The sequence below is a fragment of the Anabas testudineus genome, chromosome 19 (genome assembly GCF_900324465.2).
Source record: "Anabas testudineus chromosome 19, fAnaTes1.2, whole genome shotgun sequence".
Lineage (NCBI taxonomy): Eukaryota > Metazoa > Chordata > Actinopteri > Anabantiformes > Anabantidae > Anabas > Anabas testudineus.
In genome coordinates, this window is record NC_046628.1 from 18,109,502 (window position 1) to 18,132,214 (window position 22,713).

The window sequence follows — 22,713 nt, forward strand, 5'->3', positions numbered from 1 at the left end:
TACAAAATAAATTCTCAGGTGGATCGTGAATAAAACTGTGACTCTGTTTAACGGAAATGTCCGTTACATGTGTGTCAAAGTAATAGTTGTGATAAGTTTCTACAAACCATTAAAAGCTAAAGCTAAAGGAAAAGTGAAGCTGCTGTTCTACACTAGAACTTTTCAGACCTCACAAAATAACATGTCTGTGATGCAGATGTTCATTTTATAAGAAACAATAAAACTAAACTTCTCTTTTGATTAATTAAAAAAAAACACTTTGTCAAAGCCACGTTTGTATCCTGTTGTTTTTTATATAACCGTTTCATTATATAACTAACGAGTTTCCACAGTTTACAGATAATCAAGACTAGAAAACATGTTTCCACCGTCATAGAAGCTACTAAAAAAAATCATCTGATCATTTAGAAAGAATTATTGTTTAAAGCTGAATTAGTGAGAGAACTTTACAAACTGTTCAGTTTCAGTTTGTCATTTTAATCCGAATCTGACCCGACCTGTGGGGGTCGTCACGGGAACCGTTGATGATTTCCACACTGAGCTGTGGATCAATAGTGTAAGAACTGAGAACCAAAAATCACTTCTCTGAAGTAATGTTTGCTCACAGCTGAATTTACATCACCACGTGTTCTCTTGTAGATTTCGACTCAAGCTGAGCAAATATTTGGTTAAAAAATGAAACGGTTTACGTCCCTGATCTTACCACACGCCCGATGAGCTGTCTCCACAGAGTCAGTAATGAAAAACAAACGCACTGACTGAAGCTGAACTGAACAGCAGCCTGAAGCAGAGGAGGCCGTAATCATTTTTATTTTTTCATAAAATGACAAAGCTTGTTGAATCGTTCTCCCAGCAACAAAAAAAGTCCTGAAATCACAAACTAAGAAGCTAAAGTCATTATCAGACAGAAACAAACTGTACAGTTATTTAAAAAAACCTCTTCAGACGGACTGAAGAGAAACGTTTAAGAGAAAAAACTGAAGACCCGTTTTACTTCCTGCAGGTTTTAGAGCGCAGCTGTCTCTTAATGATGAGGTGGTCGCTCTCCTTTTCCTCCTGTGCTCCTGACATCTGAAAGAAGAACAAACACATCATTACAGTTGTTGAGAACAATTGTACTGATGCTAAATTATTTCCTTTTCACTTCCCCATTACCTCACTGTCAGAGTCACAAAAACAGCAACACAGACACAGCATCTCACCATGTTTGGGGAGTCGAGCATCAGAGACGAAGCGTCCGTCTGATAGAGGTTCTTCCGTCCTCGTCGAGGTTTGGTTGCTGTGGAAACCGTCTCATTCTCCACCGAGTGTCCACTGACCAGACCGATGATGTTTTTAGCTGCAGACAGACCAAGAACTTGATAAGTGAACCAACATGTAACATTAACTCTGATGATCTGAGCTCAGCAGATTAACAAACCTCTCAGACTGAGATCTAGACTCAAAGTGAGGTTTTATCTCAGAACTGCTGCCTCTGCAGCGCCCTCTGCTGGTTGATGGTGGTCAGCACAAAAACAACCCGCTTCAATTCAATTGAAAATGACTTTATTTTTAATATTACACACAGACGCACACAAACTCGCTTACTGTCTGTTATCATCTGTCCACAAACGTCTCTGCTTCACCGTCAGAGATGTTTGTGGACCCTGGGCTGTGGAGATGTGATGGAGGTGAAGCTACATTCGGTAAAACCACTGACAGGTTCTCAGAAAACTTTGTCTCACTGACCTTTACTGCCGAGGATGGAGGGAGAGCTGTGGATCAGCTCCTGGATCTTCTCAAGAGTCCCGTCTCGTTTGTCCTTCACCACAGAAGAAGACTGGAGACAGAGTCATATTTAACTACAGAAGAAGACTGGATACAGAGTCATATTTAACTACAGAAGAAGACTGGACACAGTCCTATTTAACCACAGAAGAAGACTGGAGACAGTCCTATTTAACCACAGAAGAAGACTGGATACAGAGTCATATTTAACTACAGAAGAAGACTGGACACAGTCCTATTTAACTACAGAAGAAGACTGGACACAGAGTCCTATTTAACCACAGAAGAAGACTGGATACAGAGTCCTATTTAACCACAGAAGAAGACTGGATACAGTCCTATTTAACTACAGAAGAAGACTGGATACAGAGTCCTATTTAACCACAGAAGAAGACTGGATACAGAGTCCTATTTAACCACAGAAGAAGACTGGATACAGTCCTATTTAACCACAGAAGAAGACTGGAGACAGTCCTATTTAACCACAGAAGAAGACTGGATACAGAGTCCTATTTAACCACAGAAGAAGACTGGATACAGTCCTATTTAACTACAGAAGAAGACTGGATACAGAGTCCTATTTAACTACAGAAGAAGACTGGATACAGAGTCCTATTTAACTACAGAAGAAGACTGGATACAGTCCTATTTAACTACAGAAGAAGACTGGACACAGTCCTATTTAACTACAGAAGAAGACTGGATACAGTCCTATTTAACTACAGAAGAAGACTGGATACAGAGTCCTATTTAACCACAGAAGAAGACTGGATACAGAGTCCTATTTAACCAGAGAAGAAGACTGGATACAGAGTCCTATTTAACCACAGAAGAAGACTGGAGACAGAGTCCTATTTAACCACAGAAGAAGACTGGAGACAGAGTCCTATTTAACCACAGAAGAAGACTGGAGACAGTCCTATTTAACCACAGAAGAAGACTGGAGACAGTCCTATTTAACCACAGAAGAAGACTGGATACAGTCCTATTTAACTACAGAAGAAGACTGGATACAGTCATATTTAACTACAGAAGAAGACTGGAGTTAGTCCTATTTAACCACAGAAGAAGACTGGAGACACAGTCCTATTTAACCACAGAAGAAGACTGGATACAGTCCTATTTAACCACAGAAGAAGACTGGAGACAGAGTCCTATTTAACCACAGAAGAAGACTGGAGACAGAGTCCTATTTAACCACAGAAGAAGACTGGAGACAGAGTCCTATTTAACCACAGAAGAAGACTGGATACAGAGTCCTATTTAACCACAGAAGAAGACTGGATACAGTCCTATTTAACCACAGAAGAAGACTGGAGACAGAGTCATATTTAACTACAGAAGAAGACTGGAGACAGAGTCCTATTTAACCACAGAATAAGACTGGAGACAGTCCTATTTAACCACAGAAGAAGACTGGAGACAGTCCTATTTAACCACAGAAGAAGACTGGATACAGAGTCCTATTTAACCACAGAAGAAGACTGGATACAGTCATATTTAACCACAGAAGAAGACTGGAGACAGAGTCCTATTTAACCACAGAAGAAGACTGGATACAGTCCTATTTAACCACAGAAGAAGACTTTGCATATCTTTGATTTCTTACTTGTTTGCTTCGGGCGTTTCCTCTCACTTTGTTCCTCTTGTTCTCGTTGAAAACCAGGTCCTGAAACAGACACTTTTTTGATTATTCTTCCTGAAGTCGTCTCCTGCCGACCTAAACCTGATTCGAAGTTGAAACAAAGTCTGAACCCTCAAACAGCCAGTTGAAGGTGTGAGGACTGAAACACTAAACTAAATATACAAACTGAGGATGGTTCTGAAATGACAAGAAGAAGCTGTCAGTGGGTTAAACAGTGAACTGCTCCTTTAATAACACACCTCCACCTCCCAGCTCTTCCTCTTCCTCCCGGTGGTTTTGGGGGTTTTCTTCCTGCCGGCCACATTGGACTTGAGAGGAGAAACACGCAGCTTCTCCTCTGGGTGAACACGACCAGCAGAACTCTACACACAGAACCACAGCGGAGGTCAGAGCTGAGATTAGCTTCATAACAGACAGTGCAGAGGTCAAAGGTCATTAAAATGGTCTGACCTGTGTGTTGCCCTCTTTCTCCTCCCTCAGTCTCTCCACTGCCTCCAACTCTCTGTTGTTTCTTCCCTCCTGCTCCTGTTTTCTCCCCCTCCTCTCCTTCAGCTCCTCCACCACAGACGTCTTCATCTTCACCGTCTCCACTCTGTTCTCCTTCTCTTCTCTTCTCTGCAGTTCCTCCTTCAGACGCTCCAGCTCTGAGAGAAACAACGAGCGATGAGACAAACCTGATCAAAGTCTAAATTCACCCAGATTCTACTGTTTCTACTGATGAAGTTACCTCCTTTCAGAGTCTGCGTCTGTCTGCGGCTCTCTTCTAGATCCTTCTCCAACTCCGTCAAGACTCGATACAGCTCTGAGCAGAGGAAATGAAGGTACACAAAGACAGTATTCAAGAAAGAGTTCAAGTACTCATTGAAAAGTGCCACTTTCAAATATTTTCTCAAGCTGTATAATGTACTTCAAGTCCAACAGTGTCAGTACTGCAGTAACAAGTCATTTCTCTGAGTTCCTGATTAAACAAAGTATTTGAACCAGTGATGAACTTGATGCTGTTTGATAACATGAATGTTTGAATCCAGATTTGTTCCTCGTGTCTCAGCAGAATCTAATATGTTCAGTTTAATTCATCAACAGATTCCAGCAGAGAAAAACTTCAACAACCTGATTTCTGAACAGTTACTGAGAGAACTAATCGATATTCATTTAGTTTCTTCTCTTCACAAACTGACTGATGATTTCGTGTTTGTTGTGTATCTTGTACTGTGTCACAGCAGAATCCAGGTCCAACAGAAATCATCAAGTAAAACATGCAGCAGGTCTGTGATCTGCCTCGGGCTTACAATGGAAGCAGGTCTGTGATTTTAAAACCAACTGTCATGAAGAGCAAACTCTGGGATGGTTTTAATTTATGTATCACAGCGAAGCTACTTGATTTTAACTGACATTAAAGTTCAGGATCTGACTGTGGTTCAGGTTAATCGGACCTTGTTTCTCTCTGCTCCTCTCCTCCTCCGATCTCGCCATCTCTGCCCTCAAGCTCTGAAGCTGGTGGGAGAAGTCTGTGTTCTGATTGCACAACTCCTCTGTCAGCTGTGAACACCTGGTCTCGCTGCAAAAGGTGGAAGGAAAGGTGACAATGCGAGGAGACAAGGACAGAGGAGAGGAGATGAAACAAAGAGGAGAGGAGATGAAACAAAGAGGAGAGACGAGGAGAGACGAGCAGAAAACAGGAGAAAAGGTGAGACAGAGAGTATTAATACTGGATTAGTTGTTGGTTCTGTTGTGTACTGGATCAAAAAAAAGCAGCTGGTTACTGTAGTGGTAACATCACTGCCTACCATGTGGGAGACTGGGGTTCAAATCCCATCTGTCCTGTACCCTGTCTACCCTTGTAAGTCACTTTGGATAAAAGCGTCTGCTAAATGACTAAATGTAAAAACCCTGACTGATAAGTGATTAATAACAGTATTTATCAACCTGTGTGTCAGAGACTCCTCCAGCCGACTCTTTTCTTTCTGCAGATCCTGGATCTGTTGGGATTTTTGAGCCGACCTCTGCAGCGCCGCTTGACTCTCCTTCTTCAGCTCCTCTATGACAGCGTGGAAACTGCTGCTGCTGCTGCTCCGAGCCTCCTGCTCCTGAAACCATCAGTCAGTCATGTGATCAAACACAGTCGCCACATTTATCCCATGAATCAAATGCAACTAACAAAGTCGTGCCACAGACATTAAAACTTACTGAGCGATCAAAGTGATCAGCTCATCCTGCTAATGACAAAATAAAAATAAAGACCTTGAGTTCCTGTTTCAGACTGTCGATTGATTTGTTCTTCTCCTCTGATTGGCTCTGAAGCTCCTGAAGGCGGGTCTCTGTGGTGCTAAGCTGCTCTGATAGGCTTTCACACCTGTCCGTCTGCTCTTTGAGCTGTTTCTGGAGACTGGTTACCTGACAATGGAGAGAGTAAGTTTACGTCTGAACTTTAAATCTGCTCCTACCTGTTGCTACATCCACCTGTAAATAGGCGTCTAATAAAGTAGACACAGTGATAACAGAGCAGTACCTCTGTCTGCAGCTGGAAGATGCCATTAACCAGAGCTTTGTTCTCCTTGGTCAGCCTAGAAGTTTCCCTCTGCTCCGATTCCAGAGATGAAAACACGGAGTCACAGTTTAGACAGTGGTCCAGGTCTATGGAGGGAGGGGACAGAACTTTATTTACTTGTTTTATTTACTTGTATTTACTCAATATTCCTGCATTACACTGGGAAGACAATATGCAAACAAGGGTTTATTGTATTTCTTCTATTTTCTTTGGACTAAACTCAACAAGCTGAAACTGAATTCACTACAAATCATGTCAGTCGGATTTATTCTAGGTGCTGCTGGCAGTATGTTGAGAACTTCTACTTTCTATTCTGACCTTTATTGTGTTGCAGATTCTGGTTTAGATATTTAGCTCCTACCTGTCAGATTCTGCAACTTCTGCTCCAGAAAAACCTGCTCCTTCTTCAGCTCCTCCACCTGCTCCTGCCGTCTCCTCAGTTCCTCCTCCAACCTCGACCTCTCTTCCTCCACCCCCTCCAGCCCTTTGGTCCTCTCCATCAGCTCCTGGATGGTTTCCTCCTTCTTGTCATTTTCCTCGTGGAGCCTCCAGATCTCCTCTTCTAGAACCACTGAGGAGAAAGAAGATCAAAAAATAAGAACGAAGGATTCAGAGAACCACCTTCATCTGACCATCTGCTCCTACTTCGCTGACCTCTCTTCTGGGCTGGTTGTCCCGTCTCCTCCTCATCATGCAGTGCATCATGCTGACGTTTCCTGCTCTCCTCCTCGTCTCCTCGTGACCCTCTCATACAGCGACAGGTCTGCTGCAGGTCCATCAGCTCTGATCTGATAGACTCCACTAAAGCCCTCTGAAAAAAAGAGACTGTTCACTGAGCTCACTTTGATGGATAATTTTATAGACATGAACTGAAAACTGCTATAACTTTTTTTTTTTTTTTTTAAATCACTCTAAAATGTATGTCACCATTTTTAAGGTTTTCTCTATAAGCTGTAAGAAAATATTAAACAACACAAGTAAGAGTTTCCTGAAGAGAAGTAGTTTTGTGTTATTAACTGTCCGGTTAATAACACACAGAATAATATAAAACTACCCAAAAATGAATATGTTGCAATTAGAGATGGGTTTCTAATCAGTCGCAGTAGAGTGTGTTACGTACGTCTCTGGTGGCGTCCTCCACGGTGCCGTCCATGGCTGCCTGAAGTTTGTTGATCATCTCGTCTTTCTCCTGACAGATTTTCATAAACTCTGACAACTTCTGTCGCTGCTGCTCCAACATCTGAGGAACAAATAGGCAAAGTTAAAGGATCACAAAATCAATCTTCATTCACAAAGTTCACATAAGTAATTACGATTCATTTCTTCTCAAGATTCAAGTGTATTTGAAATGTATCAATTTAGATTAGCTGCAAAAATAACACAGAGGACAAGAACAACAGTGCAGCAGAGACTGTTAATCTACAGTACCTCCTGTGCTTCATGCAGTCGGTCATGTGACTGCTGCTTCTCCAATCGCAGTGACTCCAGCTCTGCAAGTGAAACACAAACATTCAATTTTATTTGTATAGCACCAAATCCCAACAGAATTCATCTCAAGGCACTTGACAGTGTTTAAGGTTTACAGTGGAGAAAACCCCTAGAGCAGTGCTTCTCAATTATTAACACAGTTAAGAAGCTGTCAGTGGGTCACAGTTAATCGACCGGTCTTTCACTGTAGCAGAACCAGGCTGAAGTTAAACAGCCATCTGCCTCGACCGGTTGGGGTGAGTGGAAAGAGGAGAGAGAAAAGAACAGCAGGCAACAAAACAACAACAACAACAACTTGTGTGTGTACCTGCAGTGACTGTGTGTGTGTGTGTGTGTGTGTGTGTGTGTGTGTGTGTGTGTGTGTGTGTGTCTGCAGTGACTGTGTGTGTGTGTGTGCAGTGACTGTGTGTGTGTGTCTGCAGTGACTGTGTGTGTGTGTCTGCAGTGACTGTGTGTGTGTACCCGCAGTGACTGTGTGTACCTGCAGTGACTGTGTGTACCCGCAGTGACTGTGTGTACCCGCAGTGACTGTGTGTGTACCTGCAGTGACTGTGTGTGTGTGTGTGTGTGTGTGTGTGTGTGTGTGTGTGTAGTGACTGTGTGTCTGCAGTGACTGTGTGTGTGTGTGTGTGTGTGTGTGTGTGTGTGTGTGTGTGTCTGCAGTGACTGTGTGTGTGTGTGTGTGTGTGTGTGTGTGTAGTGACTGTGTGTCTGCAGTGACTGTGTGTGTGTGTGTGTGTGTGTGTGTGTGTGTAGTGACTGTGTGTCTGCAGTGACTGTGTGTGTGTGTGTGTGTAGTGACTGAGTGACTGTGTGTCTGCAGTGACTGTGTGTGTGTGTGTGTGTGTGTGTGTGTGTGTGTGTGTGTGTACCTGCAGTGACTGTGTGTGTAGACAGACACTGATGAACACTCTGAGCATCCTCTTTGATCTTCTCCAGGTCTTCAGTCATTGAACCGATTATTTCTGCCAACAGAGCTGCTTGTTCCTCCTGACAACCAACCGGCATCAATACAGTTAGAAATCAATAACAATTAGTAATAAAAACAGGAATAAAATCAGTAAAAACATCAGTGACCCACTCTGTTCTATCACCAGCAGTACATTCACCTGTTCTGTGTTCTGTGTGTGGATTGTAAAAATACTGCAGAAGCTGTACAGAACCTGTCAACGTCTGCTTCATATGTTTCCATGCTACAATGTGGTTTTATCGTTCTCTACATTTGCTCACTTTAGAAGCAGGAGAAGAAATAAACAGAGCCATCCAGAGAACTCAGCAGAACAGAGAAAGTCAGACTAAATTAAACTGTTTTCATCACCTTGCTGTTGTCAGTGTTGACAGCAGACAGGTCGACCGTCTTGCTGACAAGATTCTTCAGTATCTCCACTCTTTTGTCCGCTCGCTCCTCCAGGATCTCCCTCTCCTTCTCCAGACGATCACTGATTTACACAGACTGAACTATTACCCAACACATCTTGAACAGTTTACAGACACACCCTGACCCACAGACCTTACTTCTTATGACAATAATTACAGCAGATGTTTCCTGCAAAGCTTTAGTTAATCTGATAAACTGCTGGTTTCTTTCCAACATGTCAAACATGCTGCCTTGTTTGCTTGGAATGACAACTATCAAAAAGGCTGCAGCCAAATCAATCAGTTAAAATCATTTAAGATGTAATTTGTAAATTATTTATTAACAAATTTTTTTTAAAGAAGCAAGAGACAAGAGAAGAATCAATCTGACAGTTCTGATATTAAACCAATTCCAGTATTAAAATCTATCAAATAAAGAAAATATACCATCATTAAACTAATCCATTTAGTTACCTGTAGTCTTTCTCCATCTTGTTAAAAAGCTCCATGAACTCAGCACTGACTTCTTCTCTGATCTGAGCCTCCAGGACCAGACGCAGCGCTGCCTCTCTGTCCGACTGCTCACACACAGAAACAAACACTTTTACTTCTTCAGTAACAGATTTCACGTGATGAATCTTTGTTCTGCCGCTGTGAGCTCCTGCTCCTGTTCTCTGTATCAAGAACTTTACTTCACAGCTGCAGCTTAACATTTTACTTTAAAACTAAACCTGTAGAAAACAGACTGTCACCTTCTCATCTTCCTCCATAGTCATCTCGTCTTCCTCCTCCTCATCTTCCTCACCACCTGCCTCCAACACTGTTCCTTCCATCACGCTCTCCTCCTCTTCACCTTCATCCTCTTCATCTTCACCCTCCAGCACGTCCTCCAGCGTCGTCTCCCAGGCCACCAACGAGCTCTTCCTGCCCCGACCCGACACGTTTCTGCGCCGGTCTGCATCGTCGATGATCACCGACAGGTCCATTGCGGAGCTCTGAGAGGTGTCGTCCAGGACCACCGGCCTCGAATTCAACACCACCACCTGTACAGGTAAGCCCATCTTCATTAGTCACAAATATATTAATCTTGTGTTGCACCGCTAAAGATCTACTATTGATTAATATGTATATTTTAAGCTAATCTAATTCAGAGGTTCTGATTTATTTTTATCTTTTAAGTTTAAGCGCCTGCAGATGACAATGTGTCAGCTTGTTACCTTCTATTATAGTTTAACTTTATTGTGCAAAAAAAGCAAATGAAACCTGATCTAAATATCTTTCTCTTCAAAGAACAAAATCGTGATGTGTGCCGACCTTTTGAGCGAGGGCAGAGAACTTGAGGACGTTAAGGGTCTCGTCGAAGCACAACGCATTCTGGTTGATGTTCACTACCATGGAGACCCGGCCCGCGCCACAGAAGAAGAACTGCAGGAAGTGAGTCAGCTTGGACTCCCTGAATGGAACGTGGTGTTGGATCCTGCAGGCAAACAGATTTTAATCTCATCTGTGATCCTAGGCTTTCACAGCGCTTCATTCTACAGTGAGGTTGATGTGTTGGACCAACAGTCGGTGAAATCGTACTTGGCGTGTTGGTTCAGTCTCATGGCGCTGATGCACTTTCCAAGCGTCAGCAGAGAGCTGTTGATGTTTCCTGCTTCCTTCAGTCTCTCTCCCGTGTTGTGAGTCCGGGAACAACGCTCTGAGCCAGCCAGGTCGCACAGAGCCAGCCTAAACGCACAAACAGTTATTTATATTCAACACAGGAACATGGACCAGCTGTAAATTCAGGATGAACAGTGTGGATTAAACTGGCTGTCAGTCTTACTCGCTGATCCCGAGGACTCTAGGAACTCCAACATCATCCACTCTGAGGATTTTGATAGAGAAGATGCTGTGGCTGTAGAGAGAGTTAAAATCCTGTTAATACAGCAGCCAGAGAACATGCAGTCACTGATCAACATCAGCCTCAGAGTCAAACTTAACTGCTTTAACTTGACGATTTAGATAAAATTACATGGGCATATAAGGCTCCTTGTTGATAACAACAAATGCATTTGTGAGGACCAAAATCCCAGCACACATCCTGTATGATGTTTACACACAGAGTTGTGAAGTTTTAAGACTGAAACACTGCTTTCTTCATCTACAGGAGCTTTCTGTGTGCTGACGCAGACTGTTCCACAGCGCCCTCTACAGAGTCTAACACAAACAAAAGCAGGACAAACAAAATGACTGGTGTGGACACGTCCACATGAGGCTTAAGTTCCATGTACAATCTGTAGTGGCCCTGATTATCAATGTCTGTTCCAAGTGTAAATTCTAAGTCGTGCAGAAAGTACAGTTTAGACAGAAGGAGTGAGCAGCTGACCTTCTGCTCGAAAGCTGGTTCAGTCTGGTGGAAGAAAAGCTCTGGTTCTTCTTTCCAATCTTCATCACCCTGTAGGCCTCCTCGGAGCTGTTCACCTGGACCCAGCGCAGGTCTGAAACATCAACACACTGTAGCTGAACTAGAGCCTCATTAACAGCAGTACAGCCCATCGGTTGGCCAGTCACCCTCACTGTTACCTTTGATGAAGGAGTTTCCTTTGACGTCCTGAGACAGACGTAGCACCGTCCTCTTGTGGTGTCCACTGGTAACCTGAACATTACAGATCAATCGATAATCAATAACAGCTGCTGCACAGGTCACATAGGACTCGTGCTTATTTTTAACATATAACATGAATTTAACAATACTGATAAAACATATTTGAACTAAAGTATTTTATAGTTTTATTATTGTTGTTCTTCATGTCCTGAAATGACCTGAACTGAAAACAAACAACTGTTGTAACCCTGATGATAGTAATATAGAAGTTGAAATGTGTGGCGTCACCTGTTCCAGCAGGTCGTGGATGTTTTCATTGTAAATCTCACAGAATGAAACCCAGACAGAGAATCGGACGTTCGAGTTGACGTCCAGGCAGAAACTGTCGGATTCAGAAACACTGTTCACGCTGCTGTCGGAGCTCAGAGATGAACCTGAACACAAACACAGACCAGTTCAGGGCTGTGGGGTTTTACATTTTATGTGATTAAAAAAGAAAGTTTTAGTGCTATAAAGTTAAGAGCATCTTCCTTGTTTGCTCCTCTGTCTCCCTCTCTCTGTACTTTTCTGCAGGTATCCTCTTCCTGGAGCTGTACATCTCCAGAATCCAGTTCATCTGCCCAATGTTCTTGCTGCTTGTTGTTGTCTTATTGCCTGCTGTTCTTTTCTCTTTCCACTCACCCCAACTGGTCGAGGCAGATGGTCACCCACTATGAGCCTGGCGCTGCCGGAGGTTTCTTCCTCTAAAGGGAGTTTTTCCTCTCCACTGTTGCCCAAAGCTTGCTCAAATGGGATTGTTGGGTTTTCTCTATAATTTTTTGTATAAATATTTTCTGTAAGGTCTTAAACCTTACACTGTAAAGTACCTTGAGATAACTTCTGTTGCGCTATACAAATAAAATTGAATTGAATTGAATTCCTTTGCACAAAAAAAAACATTTTTCTGCTTTTTGTACTCACATCTCTTAAAACAGAAACACTTCTTTAAAATGTAAGAGACTCTTGTTCATTTTCCGTGTTAATTATTCTGGTGGACTTAAAGATTCCAAACAAAACTAACTAATAAAAAGGAACAGTTTCTACGTGCTTGCACAAAAACACATTAGAATAAACTGTACGACTGCTTAAAAGACCACTTGACAAATGTAGTTATTTCTCATACTGACGTGACAGTTTTAGTCTGTTCATGTTTAACACCTTCAGCTTTGGGCTATTTTCTCAAATGTCTGTATCTCCAGATTTTATCAGTAACAGCTGTAAGTTCAAAATGAACAACCCTGGGCTCTGCAGACAGGTGACACTGTGGAATAATGTGGAATAAAAGAAATCTGTGTCCAGGACAGAATGAGATTCATTGAAGCTGGTCCAGAGTGCGAGGTTCTTTTGTTTACTTCATTTTTTTGTTTTTTTATACTGATTAAATTATTTATTTTTTATTTATATATGGAACAGACTGGTTGGCACCTTAATCTCTTTGTACGACGTTGCAATGACAATAAAACTTCATTAAATACTTCTAATTAGATAAATTAGACAGTGACTGGCAGCTTGATAACAGAGAGTAAGGGTGCTTTCACACCTACAGGATTTAGTTTGATTAAATCGGACTCAAGTTTGTTTTCCCTCTTAGTGCGGTTCGTTTTGTCTGGTGTGAACACAGTAATCACACTTGAGTGCGCACCAAAACAACCGCACCGAGACCCCCGAAATGAGGTGGTCTCGATCCGAACCACTTAGTGAACTCTGGTGCGATCCTCCTGGTGAGAATGTGTACTGAACCAAAATGGGACCAAATGCTATGAATCACATGATTTGAGGACTTTGGGTAGTGTGTAGATTTTCCTCTTTTTTGTTTGTCCACTAAAAACATGCTGTCTGATTAATGGAGGACAAACGTGGAGACGTGAGGAGGTGAAGTGTCTCACAGACACCAGGTCTGATGTAACGTAATAAACAATAATCAACAGGATCAAGGACCAACCTGTGTAAACATTCATAGTGAAATCATCTCCCTACTGTCACACAAACAGACAGTAGACCAACACTTCACCCTCTTCCTGTATTTACTTTTCTGTTCCCACGGCAGAAACAATCTGACCAATAAGTGGAGAGAAACAAAATCGAACTGAAGAGAAACTGCTCCAAGTTTTAAAACTCACCAACTGATTCGGACGAACGAATTAAGGTTTAAAAGCACCCTAAGTCAACACTGATACTTCTAAACACTCCTAACTTCAACTGCACCGTGTTTAATACACGTATTACACAAGAGCCTTTTTAAAAATAGCACTAGTGGTAACTTGGATCATTTAGACAGTCAATGGACCAAAAAGCTTTTTGTCTCTTAACAAAAATCTACAGTAACTGTAAAAAAAAAAAAAAAAAAATCAACATTTCAGTTTTTCTGCACTGTGGACAAACAACCAGCACAGAGCACAAAGCTTAATCAACAAACAGCCTCCTGTTTGTACTGATACATGGGGCTGACATTTGTCTGGGTCGCAGGAAAGTACCTGAAGTTTCTGGGTGTATGATCCGTACAGTGGAAAAATACCCAGAGCTCCTCTGAGAGCATGGTCAGACTCCTGGGAAATTCCCAAGAAAGTGTGGGCAGATCCCAGGTGTCATAACTACGATTTGTTCCAAGTTTGAGTTAATAAATAGGATTCTTACTGACTTTTACACAGTAAAACCAATTTCTTCTTGAACTGAATTTTTGACTGTTCATTATAAGAATTGTTATAAGTGTGGGGAAGAATGTTGAGCTGAACCGAGCTTAATATCAGATGTGTTATCTCTGTGGGTGTAAAATATGACTTTCCTTTAGTTCAGCAGTTGATCATGTAAAAATGTGCTTGAAGCGGTCAGAAAGCTGAGACAGTCCCATTTCATGAGATCCCAAATATGTTGATGTGATATGAACCCTCACATTTCTAATGTGAATATTTTCTCACTGACCTTCAAGAAAAGTTGATCTTCCAGACATCACATTTCTGTCGCTCTGCAGAGACAAAGAACAGATACAGTAGAACCCATCACATCCTCATATCCTGTACAGCCACTGTATGTTTTTTGTCTCACCTCTTTTAGCAGCCTCAGCAGGTTCTTCTTGCTGCTGCTTTCAGCTGCCTGCTGGTCTGGAGTCAGTCTGCTGAAGTCTCTACAACGCTGAGGCTTCAGGTCAGCGCGGCTGTACAGACGACCTTCAATGCTGTTAAAGATGATCGACAGAGACCTGGGCAGCAGACCCGAGTCATGGTCTGGACCTAAAGAGATGCACACCGTCAGACCAGGACCAGAATTGTGAGAGGAATAAAGATGATGATGATGATGATGATGTCTCCAATGCCAGCTTCTTCACAATAATCACGTCTTACATTTCTTTATATTATACAACATTACATTTGTTAACTTTGGGTTTTTATATTATTATATTTTAGTGATTCACAGATCTTTACAGAAGAGCATACAGACCTTTTCATTTTTTGCACATGTGACTCTGTATATTAGAAAAGACTTGGAGTAATTCTCATTTTGACAATGATGGACTATATTACCCTGGCATAACACAACAGTAATAAAGCTCTGAGGTTTCCAAGGTCTAGTTTAAGATAATTGAACAGGTAAACAAAATATAACTTCACCATTTGACAAGTAAAATGTCAGAAAAAATTACCTCAACAATAATGTATTCATTTTATAGCTATATTAAATTGTAAGATCCTCACATATGAGAATCTGAAATGTTGCGAATATTTAGAGAAGAACCTGGAAAACAGTTCCAGACTGGAATAACTGGCTAAACACAACAAGGCATCTTAACTGTCTCGTTTTTTCTGACCCAAGTTCCAAATCGTTTTAAATTGTTTTACAAATCTACAGAAGGTGACGTTTGAGAAGCTGGAATCTGAATCAATTATCAGAATATTGCTGACTGAATTCATGTCAAACTAAGCTGTGTTTCTGACCAAGAAAGGTGAACGTTTTTCCAGCGTTGGTGACTCCGTATGTAAAGACCAAACAGTTTCCTCCTTCCAGAACGTTTTGGACCAAACCACGAACTGAGCCCTCGAACACGGTCCTCTGACTGGCCTCCGGACCAAACACCTGATAAAACAGCATGAAGATTATTTAAGAGGACATTTGACACGTCTGATGCCATGACAGAGTTTTTGTACAGGACAAATCTATAGCGGATTAGTGAGCACATACAGGTAACGCCAGGCTTACCTGTGTGAAGGTGAACCTCTGTGCTGTCTGTGGGAGGGACTTCTCACTCTGCCGGTTTGACTGACAGCTCCTGGGAGCCTTCAGAACCACAGTGTCTGGGCCCTCGATGCTCACACAGTCCTGAATCACCAAAACAATTTATTTTCCAGTGTTGAATAAAAACTAAAGAAACCTAGTGCAGTGTGTCTGCAGCTTCACCATGTTTAATTAGGACTTTTTAACAACATAAAAAGAGTTTTAATGGCATGCACATGGTCCTAAACTGAATCTATTTGCAGATTGAAGAAATATGTAAAGAAATCTATACATTTGAAGACATCACTTTGGGTTGTTAAACAGTTTTTAAAATACACAGACATTCATTGTAGATCAGTAAGAGACTTTTAGAGTGAATGTGTGTGAGTGTGTTACCTGTGACTCAGAATTATCGCTCTCAGCTGCAGTGAACGGTCGAATCCTCAGGTAGACCTGCAGGTTCTCTGACTGTGATGAAACGCTGTCCTGATAAAAAAATTTAAAACATCGGTCACCATCAGAAATATCCAAAAATATCCGCAACAGCCTCATGACCAGCTACCTGTGCTGGGAGAGCAGAGAATTCACCGAGCAGATCTCTCCTTATGTCGTCCACCTCCACCGGTCCGACTCGCTCCGGCTTCCCAGCTAAACAAGACTCCATCATCTCTGACGATAAACACACATCAAATGTAAACACCTGCAAGACTTAACTTTCTAATGGTTCCTTTAACAGCAACATATCCAGGCCACCAATAAGTGTAATTAAATGGCTTTAAAATCAATATCTTTGAAAAAACACAATTGATGAGGATCTATGCCGATTTTGCCACTGGATAAGGATTAGTTTAAAGAATGAATTTAGTAATAATCTAGCTGGTAGGTAAACAGATGGACATTCATGAGAGTTTTAAAAGTGAAAGAAAAGTAACAGAGTTCAGCAGAACTACGGACACGAGAATAAAAGTTACAGTTAGCTCAGGTGTAGACGCTCAGTCGAACCGATGGCACACAGACAGAGAAAATGTTAATCATCACATCATAAGAAAATATATAATTATTAAGAACAAATAGGAAAATCGTAATAAACAAGAGCCTGTTAACTTTGTTGTTAGCATTAGCCTCAACAAGCTAACCCTCATACACACGCGTCTGTTTTGTTGTCTTCTGAGTAACGCACATTATAACGGTTCAACTTAACCCAATGCTTTATCAGCTTTTAACTCACTGTAGATGTATTAAATTCACCAGACACCGAATTAAAACTGAAAACATCGAAAGGCAGTCGTTCCCGTTGGCTCCAGCTGCCTCTCTCCTCTCCGCGGTCTAGTTTTTAAACTGTGACTAAAGAACCAATCAGATGGCTGGCACAAGAGACGTCACAGCTCTCGTTCACACGGTTAAGCACAATCTCGCGAGATTACAGATAAGTAGCGCATAGACTTTATTCATATAACATAAAACGAATAAATTGGTATTTTATGTATTTATACTATTTTATTTCCAGTGGAAAGAGACAAAGTACACAATCCAGGTACTTAGCTTTCAAGGAGTTTTCCATTTTCTTTTACGTCAAGCCTGGACGCCACATTATTCTTTTTTAGGGGTGGAAAGTAACCAGAGCAAGTCAGAGAGGCCAGACTGAGATGGTTCGGACATGTTCAGAGGAGGGATAGTGAGTATATTGGTAGAAGGATGTTGGAGATGGAGCTGCCAGGCAGGAGGACAAGAGGACGACCAAAGAGGAGATATATGGATGTTATAACAGAGGACATGAGGTTGGCTAGTGTTAGGGTAGAAGATGTTCATGATAGAGTGAGGTGGAAAAGGATGAGTCGCTGTGGCGACCCCTGATGGGAAAAGCCGAAAGAAGAAGAAGAAAGTAACCAGAGCAAGTACTGATCATTTACTGTTCAAGGAAGAATCGCTATTGCTTTCAATAAACACTGATTCTAACGCCTTTACTTGCCACCCTTCTAATGTATATATTACCAACAAAACAATAAATTATAAACCATAAATTGTTCCCTTTTCCGCAACACTTTCTCCCGAGGAAGACAATAAAAGTTATCCTGACCTTGATAAAGAGGTTGTAAAATATGAAGAGTGCTTCACTACTTTACTATTCTAAACACACATTGGCAAATTCCAGGCTAGGTAAATAAACCCAGTAACGCTGACAGGACTTTACTTCAGTTATACTTCTACATCGTGTTTTTATTTTACATTTAAAGACAATAAGAACTTCCTCCACTGCTTTTTGTTTATCAACGCCGGCGAGTGAGATTGACGTCATCAGAGCGCGACGTCGGTGCTTTGCGACGGATTAAAGCGGATTTAGTGGATTAGCTCAACAGAAAGAGCAGCTATCTGCGGTTTTAATACTTTATCTGGACCAAACCTTGATCTTTGAAACAGATTCTAATGTTTTGATCGAAAAGACGCCGCGGAGCGTCGTAATAAACAATAAAAGGCGGAGGACGTCGTCTTCACGGCACGCACAACTAGACGGTTGCCTTGACAACGACAGGTCAGCTAACAGCCGCTTTATTATGATTCAGGCTAATTAACGTTAGCTTATAATCAGTAACTACTGCTTCTATATAAACGGTTATTACCAGTAACAGCAATACTTATATCTGCAATACCACGTAAAAAAGCAGCATTTACAGTTTATATGCTCTTATTAACGACAGTTAACGCTAACGTTTGGTCTGCAGTGATTATTTCGTCATTTTAACGTTAGCATCAGCTGAGTTAGCGTTATATTCCCCAATCGATTCATAATTTGTAGTGGTAAATAAATAATTTACGGATGTAAAGATACTGTATAAATACATTTAGACCTAGCTAGTTGTGTTTCGAAGTGATTGTTACATTTAATTAAAATGTAAAGTTCCCCACAAACATGTCTTTGAGAGAAGATTCACGAAGGCTGTCACCAGGTGTCACAGTTAGCCTCTGTTATCCTGTTCAGTTCAGTTCAAATATAATTTGTATTGCGCCAAATCACAACAGATGTCACCTCAGAGCACTTTCACTTTAGGTTCATGTTTGTGTGTTTGTTCATAGCTCACCTGTCCAGCAGTTGTTCTTGTGAGGCTCCCTGAATAAATAAAGTTTGCTCCCTTTTCCCCAGTTGTCATGTCAGACTCCAGCAGTGATGGAGGGAAGTGGTTGGATGCTCACTATGACCCAGTGGCCGGTCTGTACACCTTCTCGTCCTGCGTGGACCTGGCAGATCTGAGCGGGGACGGAGAGAGCCGGCTGGTGGTAGGGGACCTGGGATCTGGCTTGTCCGGCATGAAGTTGAAGGTGTACCGGGGCACGGCGCTGATGAGCGAGAGCACATTGCTGGATCTGCCCGCTGGCCTCGTCGCCTTCTTCATGGACCTGCACGAGCCACGCATTCCCGCTGTGGCCGTGGCCTCTGGACCCTGCATCTACGTCTACAAAAACCTGAGACCCTACTTCAAGTTTACCCTGCCTGGTCTAGAGGTCAATACACTGGAGCAGGTCAGGACATGTTAGACCTCACAGTGAGGAGTTCAGGGATAGTTTGTCTCAAGATCTGGTCTTTTAATTTCCACCATGTGTTCAGGCATGTTGTTCTCCTGTTCTGTAAAAACATCTGACTGGAGCTGTGCTCTGATTTGTCAGGATGTTTGGCAGCAGGCGAGAGAGGGTCAGATCGATCCTCTGACCCTGAAGGAGATGTTGGAAAGCATCAGGAAGAAGGCCGACATCTCGCTGTCTGTCCGCTCCCTCAGGTTCCTCTCTCTGGACACCAGCGACATGGACGAATTCGTCCAGCTGCACAAACAGCAGCCAGTCAGAAGACAGGTAACCTTACATGATTCAAGATAATGTCATTTTAAATTTGATGAGATTTGTCATATAATGAAAACACATTTGTGTATATGCTTCATGACTCCATACATCAGTGACAAGTGGTTGTTTTTTGTATTTTATCATTTTCCATAAGTAAAATTGTTGCTGCATTAGCAACCTGCAGGATGGTGATATTATTTTAAACCAGTAACCGACTTCAACCTTACACTTCAGTGTGTCTCTATGTTTCAGACGGTCATCACCTGCATTGGAACTCTAAAGAAGAGTACAGCTGATGAGGATGGCGTCAGCTGCCTGGTGATTGGTACAGAAAGCAGCAACATCTACATCCTGGACCCCGAAGCTTTCATTATTCTCTACAAGGTAAATTCTCATCAACATTTGGACAGGCTGCTTAGGACAGGGCAGAATATGTTTTACTTCCAAATCATCTTTCCCCTTCGCTGAGAGACACACAGCTAAAATGTAACATGGAAATCCGTGTTTTATGTTTGACTTGTCAGTGTCAGTATTGAACTATTTTATGTGTTATTACATGATCACAGTGTTTTTTCCTCCATAATTACCTGCAGTGGTTTGTATTCAGAAAATAATCAAACGTTTTGCACAAAATGTGTTTAGTCCTCATAAAAACACAACAAACTGTAGCATTAGAAAATCTGTTTCTTGTTTTTGGACCTTTTATCTCATGGCTTTCATCAGCAATGTTCTCTACTCAGTTGTTGAGGAGATGAGGTAACAACTGGCAAATAGAAAATAAAACACCTACTTGCATATTTAGGTCACTTGATAAAAACCCAAGCATTTTCCTGACAACTGAGCAAACAGCATCCACCAAGGAAAACCATGACATGTGGTTGAAAGCTTCAGTAACAAGTAAATAGACACTGTTCTCTGTGTGACTGATGAAGATGTCGCTGCCAGCTGCTCCCACCTTGATGGACGTGACTGGTCAGTTTGATGTGGAGTTTCGTATTACAGTGGCCTGTCGCAATGGAAACATCTACATCCTGCGCAGGTGAGATGTAGCTGACAAGGTGCTGCAGCAAAAACTTCACCTCTATGTAAACAATTCACAGATTTAATGTGTTTTGATCCCATAGAACTAAAACAACTAGAAACATGGAAGAACACAGTTTACTGGTTTTAAGGATCCAGGCTTACAGATGTTTGTGTTGCTGCTTCTCAGAGAGTCGGACAAACCAAAGTACTGCATCGAGCTGTCGTCCCATCCAGTGGGTCTGGTCAGAGTCGGGAAGAACGTTGTGGTCGGGTGCACTGACGAGAGCCTGCAGGGCTTCACACAGAAGGTAAATAATGGGGCGCTGTGGGTTGATGATGTCTGAGGAGTCAAAAACAGAACATGAAACCTGAGAAGAAAACTGTGGCGACTACAGAGAAACATTCTTGGCATTCAGAAAACAGAAAAGTACACAGGACCACACATCCATGAGAAGCCAGACACTGACAGCTGCTTTGTATTAATATGTGTGAACACGCTGTGACGCGACCAGGAACTCAGTCAGTCTCAGGAACTAAGTCAGAAATAACAATTGTGTATGTTAATTAGCAGTAAACATAAGGTCCAGCTGAAACTAATGGGAAATATTAGTTGAGTCTGTGGTTGTTTATGTGGTCTTGGATCCAGAACCGTTACACTCAAACAATCCAACCTACTGTTGACATCCAAAATCTGTTGTTTTGTCTTCAGGGGAAGAAGCTGTGGAGGACTGTCCTTCCTGCTCCCATTATCACCATGGCTACCATGGACCTCCCTACCAGAGGCTTCCAGGCAGTTCTGGTGGGCCTGGCTAACTGTGAGGTGCAGCTGTACCGGGAAAAGAACCTGCTGAGCACTATCAAGACACCTGACGTGGTCACCAGCATCTGCTTTGGCCGGTACGGGCGCGAGGACGGGACCCTCATCATGACCACCAAGGGAGGGGGCCTGATGGTAAAGATTCTGAAGCGGACAGCTGTGTTCGACGACAGGGACAGCGCGCCCGGGCCGCCGCTGGCCCAGAGCGTCCGCCTCAACGTCCCCAAGAAGACGAAGCTGTACGTGGACCAGACACTGAGGGAGAGGGAGAACGGCCTGGCCATGCACCGCGCCTTCCAGATGGACCTGAGCCGCCTGCGACTGGCTGCCGCCAAAGCCTACGTCAAAGCCCTTGAGTCCAGCCTGACCCCAATGTCCTCCAGCCTCACCGAGCCGCTCAAGATGAACGCCGTGGTTCAGGGTCTGGGCCCATCCTTCAAACTAACCCTGAACGTGCAGAACACGGCGGCCTGTCGGCCTGTCATGAACCTGGCTATCAGCTTCCTGTATGACGAGAACCTGTACAGGATGAAGTGCTCGTACATGAGGATCCCCCTCCTGGTGCCTGGACTCGTCTACCCCGTCGAGACGTTCGTAGAATGCACTAGCGACAAAGGCATCTCTGACATCATCAAGGTGTTCATATTGCATGAAGGGAAAAGTTCACCGCTGCTGACTGCTCACATCAACATGCCAGTGAGTGAGGGAGTGACGCTCAACTGAGAACACCACACCACAGCTTTTCCCAGTAGAGACTCCAAACTCCATCACAGCACCTCCACCTGTCTTAGTAGACTTAACATTTACTCCTCTCAGTTTGTTTGTGAAGAGTCTGTGTCAGACTAGAGCAGAAGTAATAGAGTCTGTTCTAGTTTCATCTGGACCAAACGACCTGAATATGACACGACGGTGGAGGAACAGAGGTGAGAAACCTGCTGCCAGTAAAAACCAAACTGATGATCAGATCTTCATGGAACTCTATTTATAAAATAGTCAGATTAAAGGATCTGATCACAGTAGAAAAAAAAAGGATGGATTTTATTGTAGTTGTGACAATATGAGAACGAACCTGCAGATTAATGTTGTTAGCCTATAATAGCTCAGGTAGGTTAGTGTTGGACACGTTTCAAACAGTAGGGATACTGTATGTCCACATGCTTTTTTAAAGTCACTGCAGACGTCAGGATATTTATTCTTTTTAATATAGTAATATGAACAAAACAAATCTTTTTCTGTATTTTTAAAGGAAGGAGAAAAATAAAACAATGAATAAACAACAAGTTGGTTGATTTTGTGATTATAGAAGTGAAGATTACAGATTCCTAATGTTCCAGAACGTTTCTTTGAACATTGTATTTATTTCTAATTAAATACATAAATATAATAATTTTAAAAATTAATGTCAC

General features: G+C 42.3%; 2 protein-coding genes across 3 annotated transcripts; one reads left to right on the forward strand and one right to left on the reverse strand.

Annotated features, from left to right (window-relative positions):
- Positions 1-499: 499 nt before the first annotated feature.
- LOC113155948 (kinesin-like protein KIF20A) lies at positions 500-18,750 on the reverse strand. 2 transcript variants are annotated; one of them, XM_026350706.2, is made up of 32 exons: positions 18,714-18,750; positions 16,199-16,305; positions 16,033-16,122; positions 15,622-15,741; positions 15,360-15,498; positions 14,473-14,657; positions 14,350-14,392; positions 11,680-11,825; positions 11,370-11,442; positions 11,173-11,284; positions 10,630-10,701; positions 10,386-10,532; positions 10,119-10,281; positions 9,557-9,847; positions 9,279-9,382; positions 8,767-8,887; positions 8,321-8,438; positions 7,389-7,450; positions 7,081-7,200; positions 6,615-6,771; positions 6,322-6,531; positions 5,922-6,046; positions 5,654-5,806; positions 5,339-5,499; positions 4,846-4,970; positions 4,140-4,214; positions 3,863-4,056; positions 3,652-3,774; positions 3,377-3,436; positions 1,729-1,819; positions 1,203-1,339; positions 500-1,071 (listed from the first exon to the last, which is right to left on the reverse strand). In XM_026350706.2, exons 2-32 carry the CDS (start codon positions 16,301-16,303, stop codon positions 991-993), a joined length of 3,903 nt encoding a protein of 1,300 aa, XP_026206491.1. In that variant the 5' UTR covers positions 16,304-16,305; positions 18,714-18,750; the 3' UTR covers positions 500-990. The 2 variants fall into 2 exon arrangements, with proteins under 2 accessions (XP_026206491.1, XP_026206490.1); XM_026350705.1 differs by lacking the exon at positions 18,714-18,750 and adding an exon at positions 16,865-17,346.
- On the forward strand, positions 17,944-22,573 carry bbs1 (Bardet-Biedl syndrome 1). The gene is made up of 7 exons (XM_026350709.1): positions 17,944-18,166; positions 18,776-19,152; positions 19,297-19,479; positions 19,720-19,851; positions 20,400-20,506; positions 20,678-20,798; positions 21,200-22,573. The coding sequence occupies exons 2-7, from the start codon at positions 18,781-18,783 to the stop codon at positions 22,028-22,030; spliced, it is 1,746 nt and encodes a 581-aa protein (XP_026206494.1). The 5' UTR covers positions 17,944-18,166; positions 18,776-18,780; the 3' UTR covers positions 22,031-22,573.
- Positions 22,574-22,713: the final 140 nt, after the last annotated feature.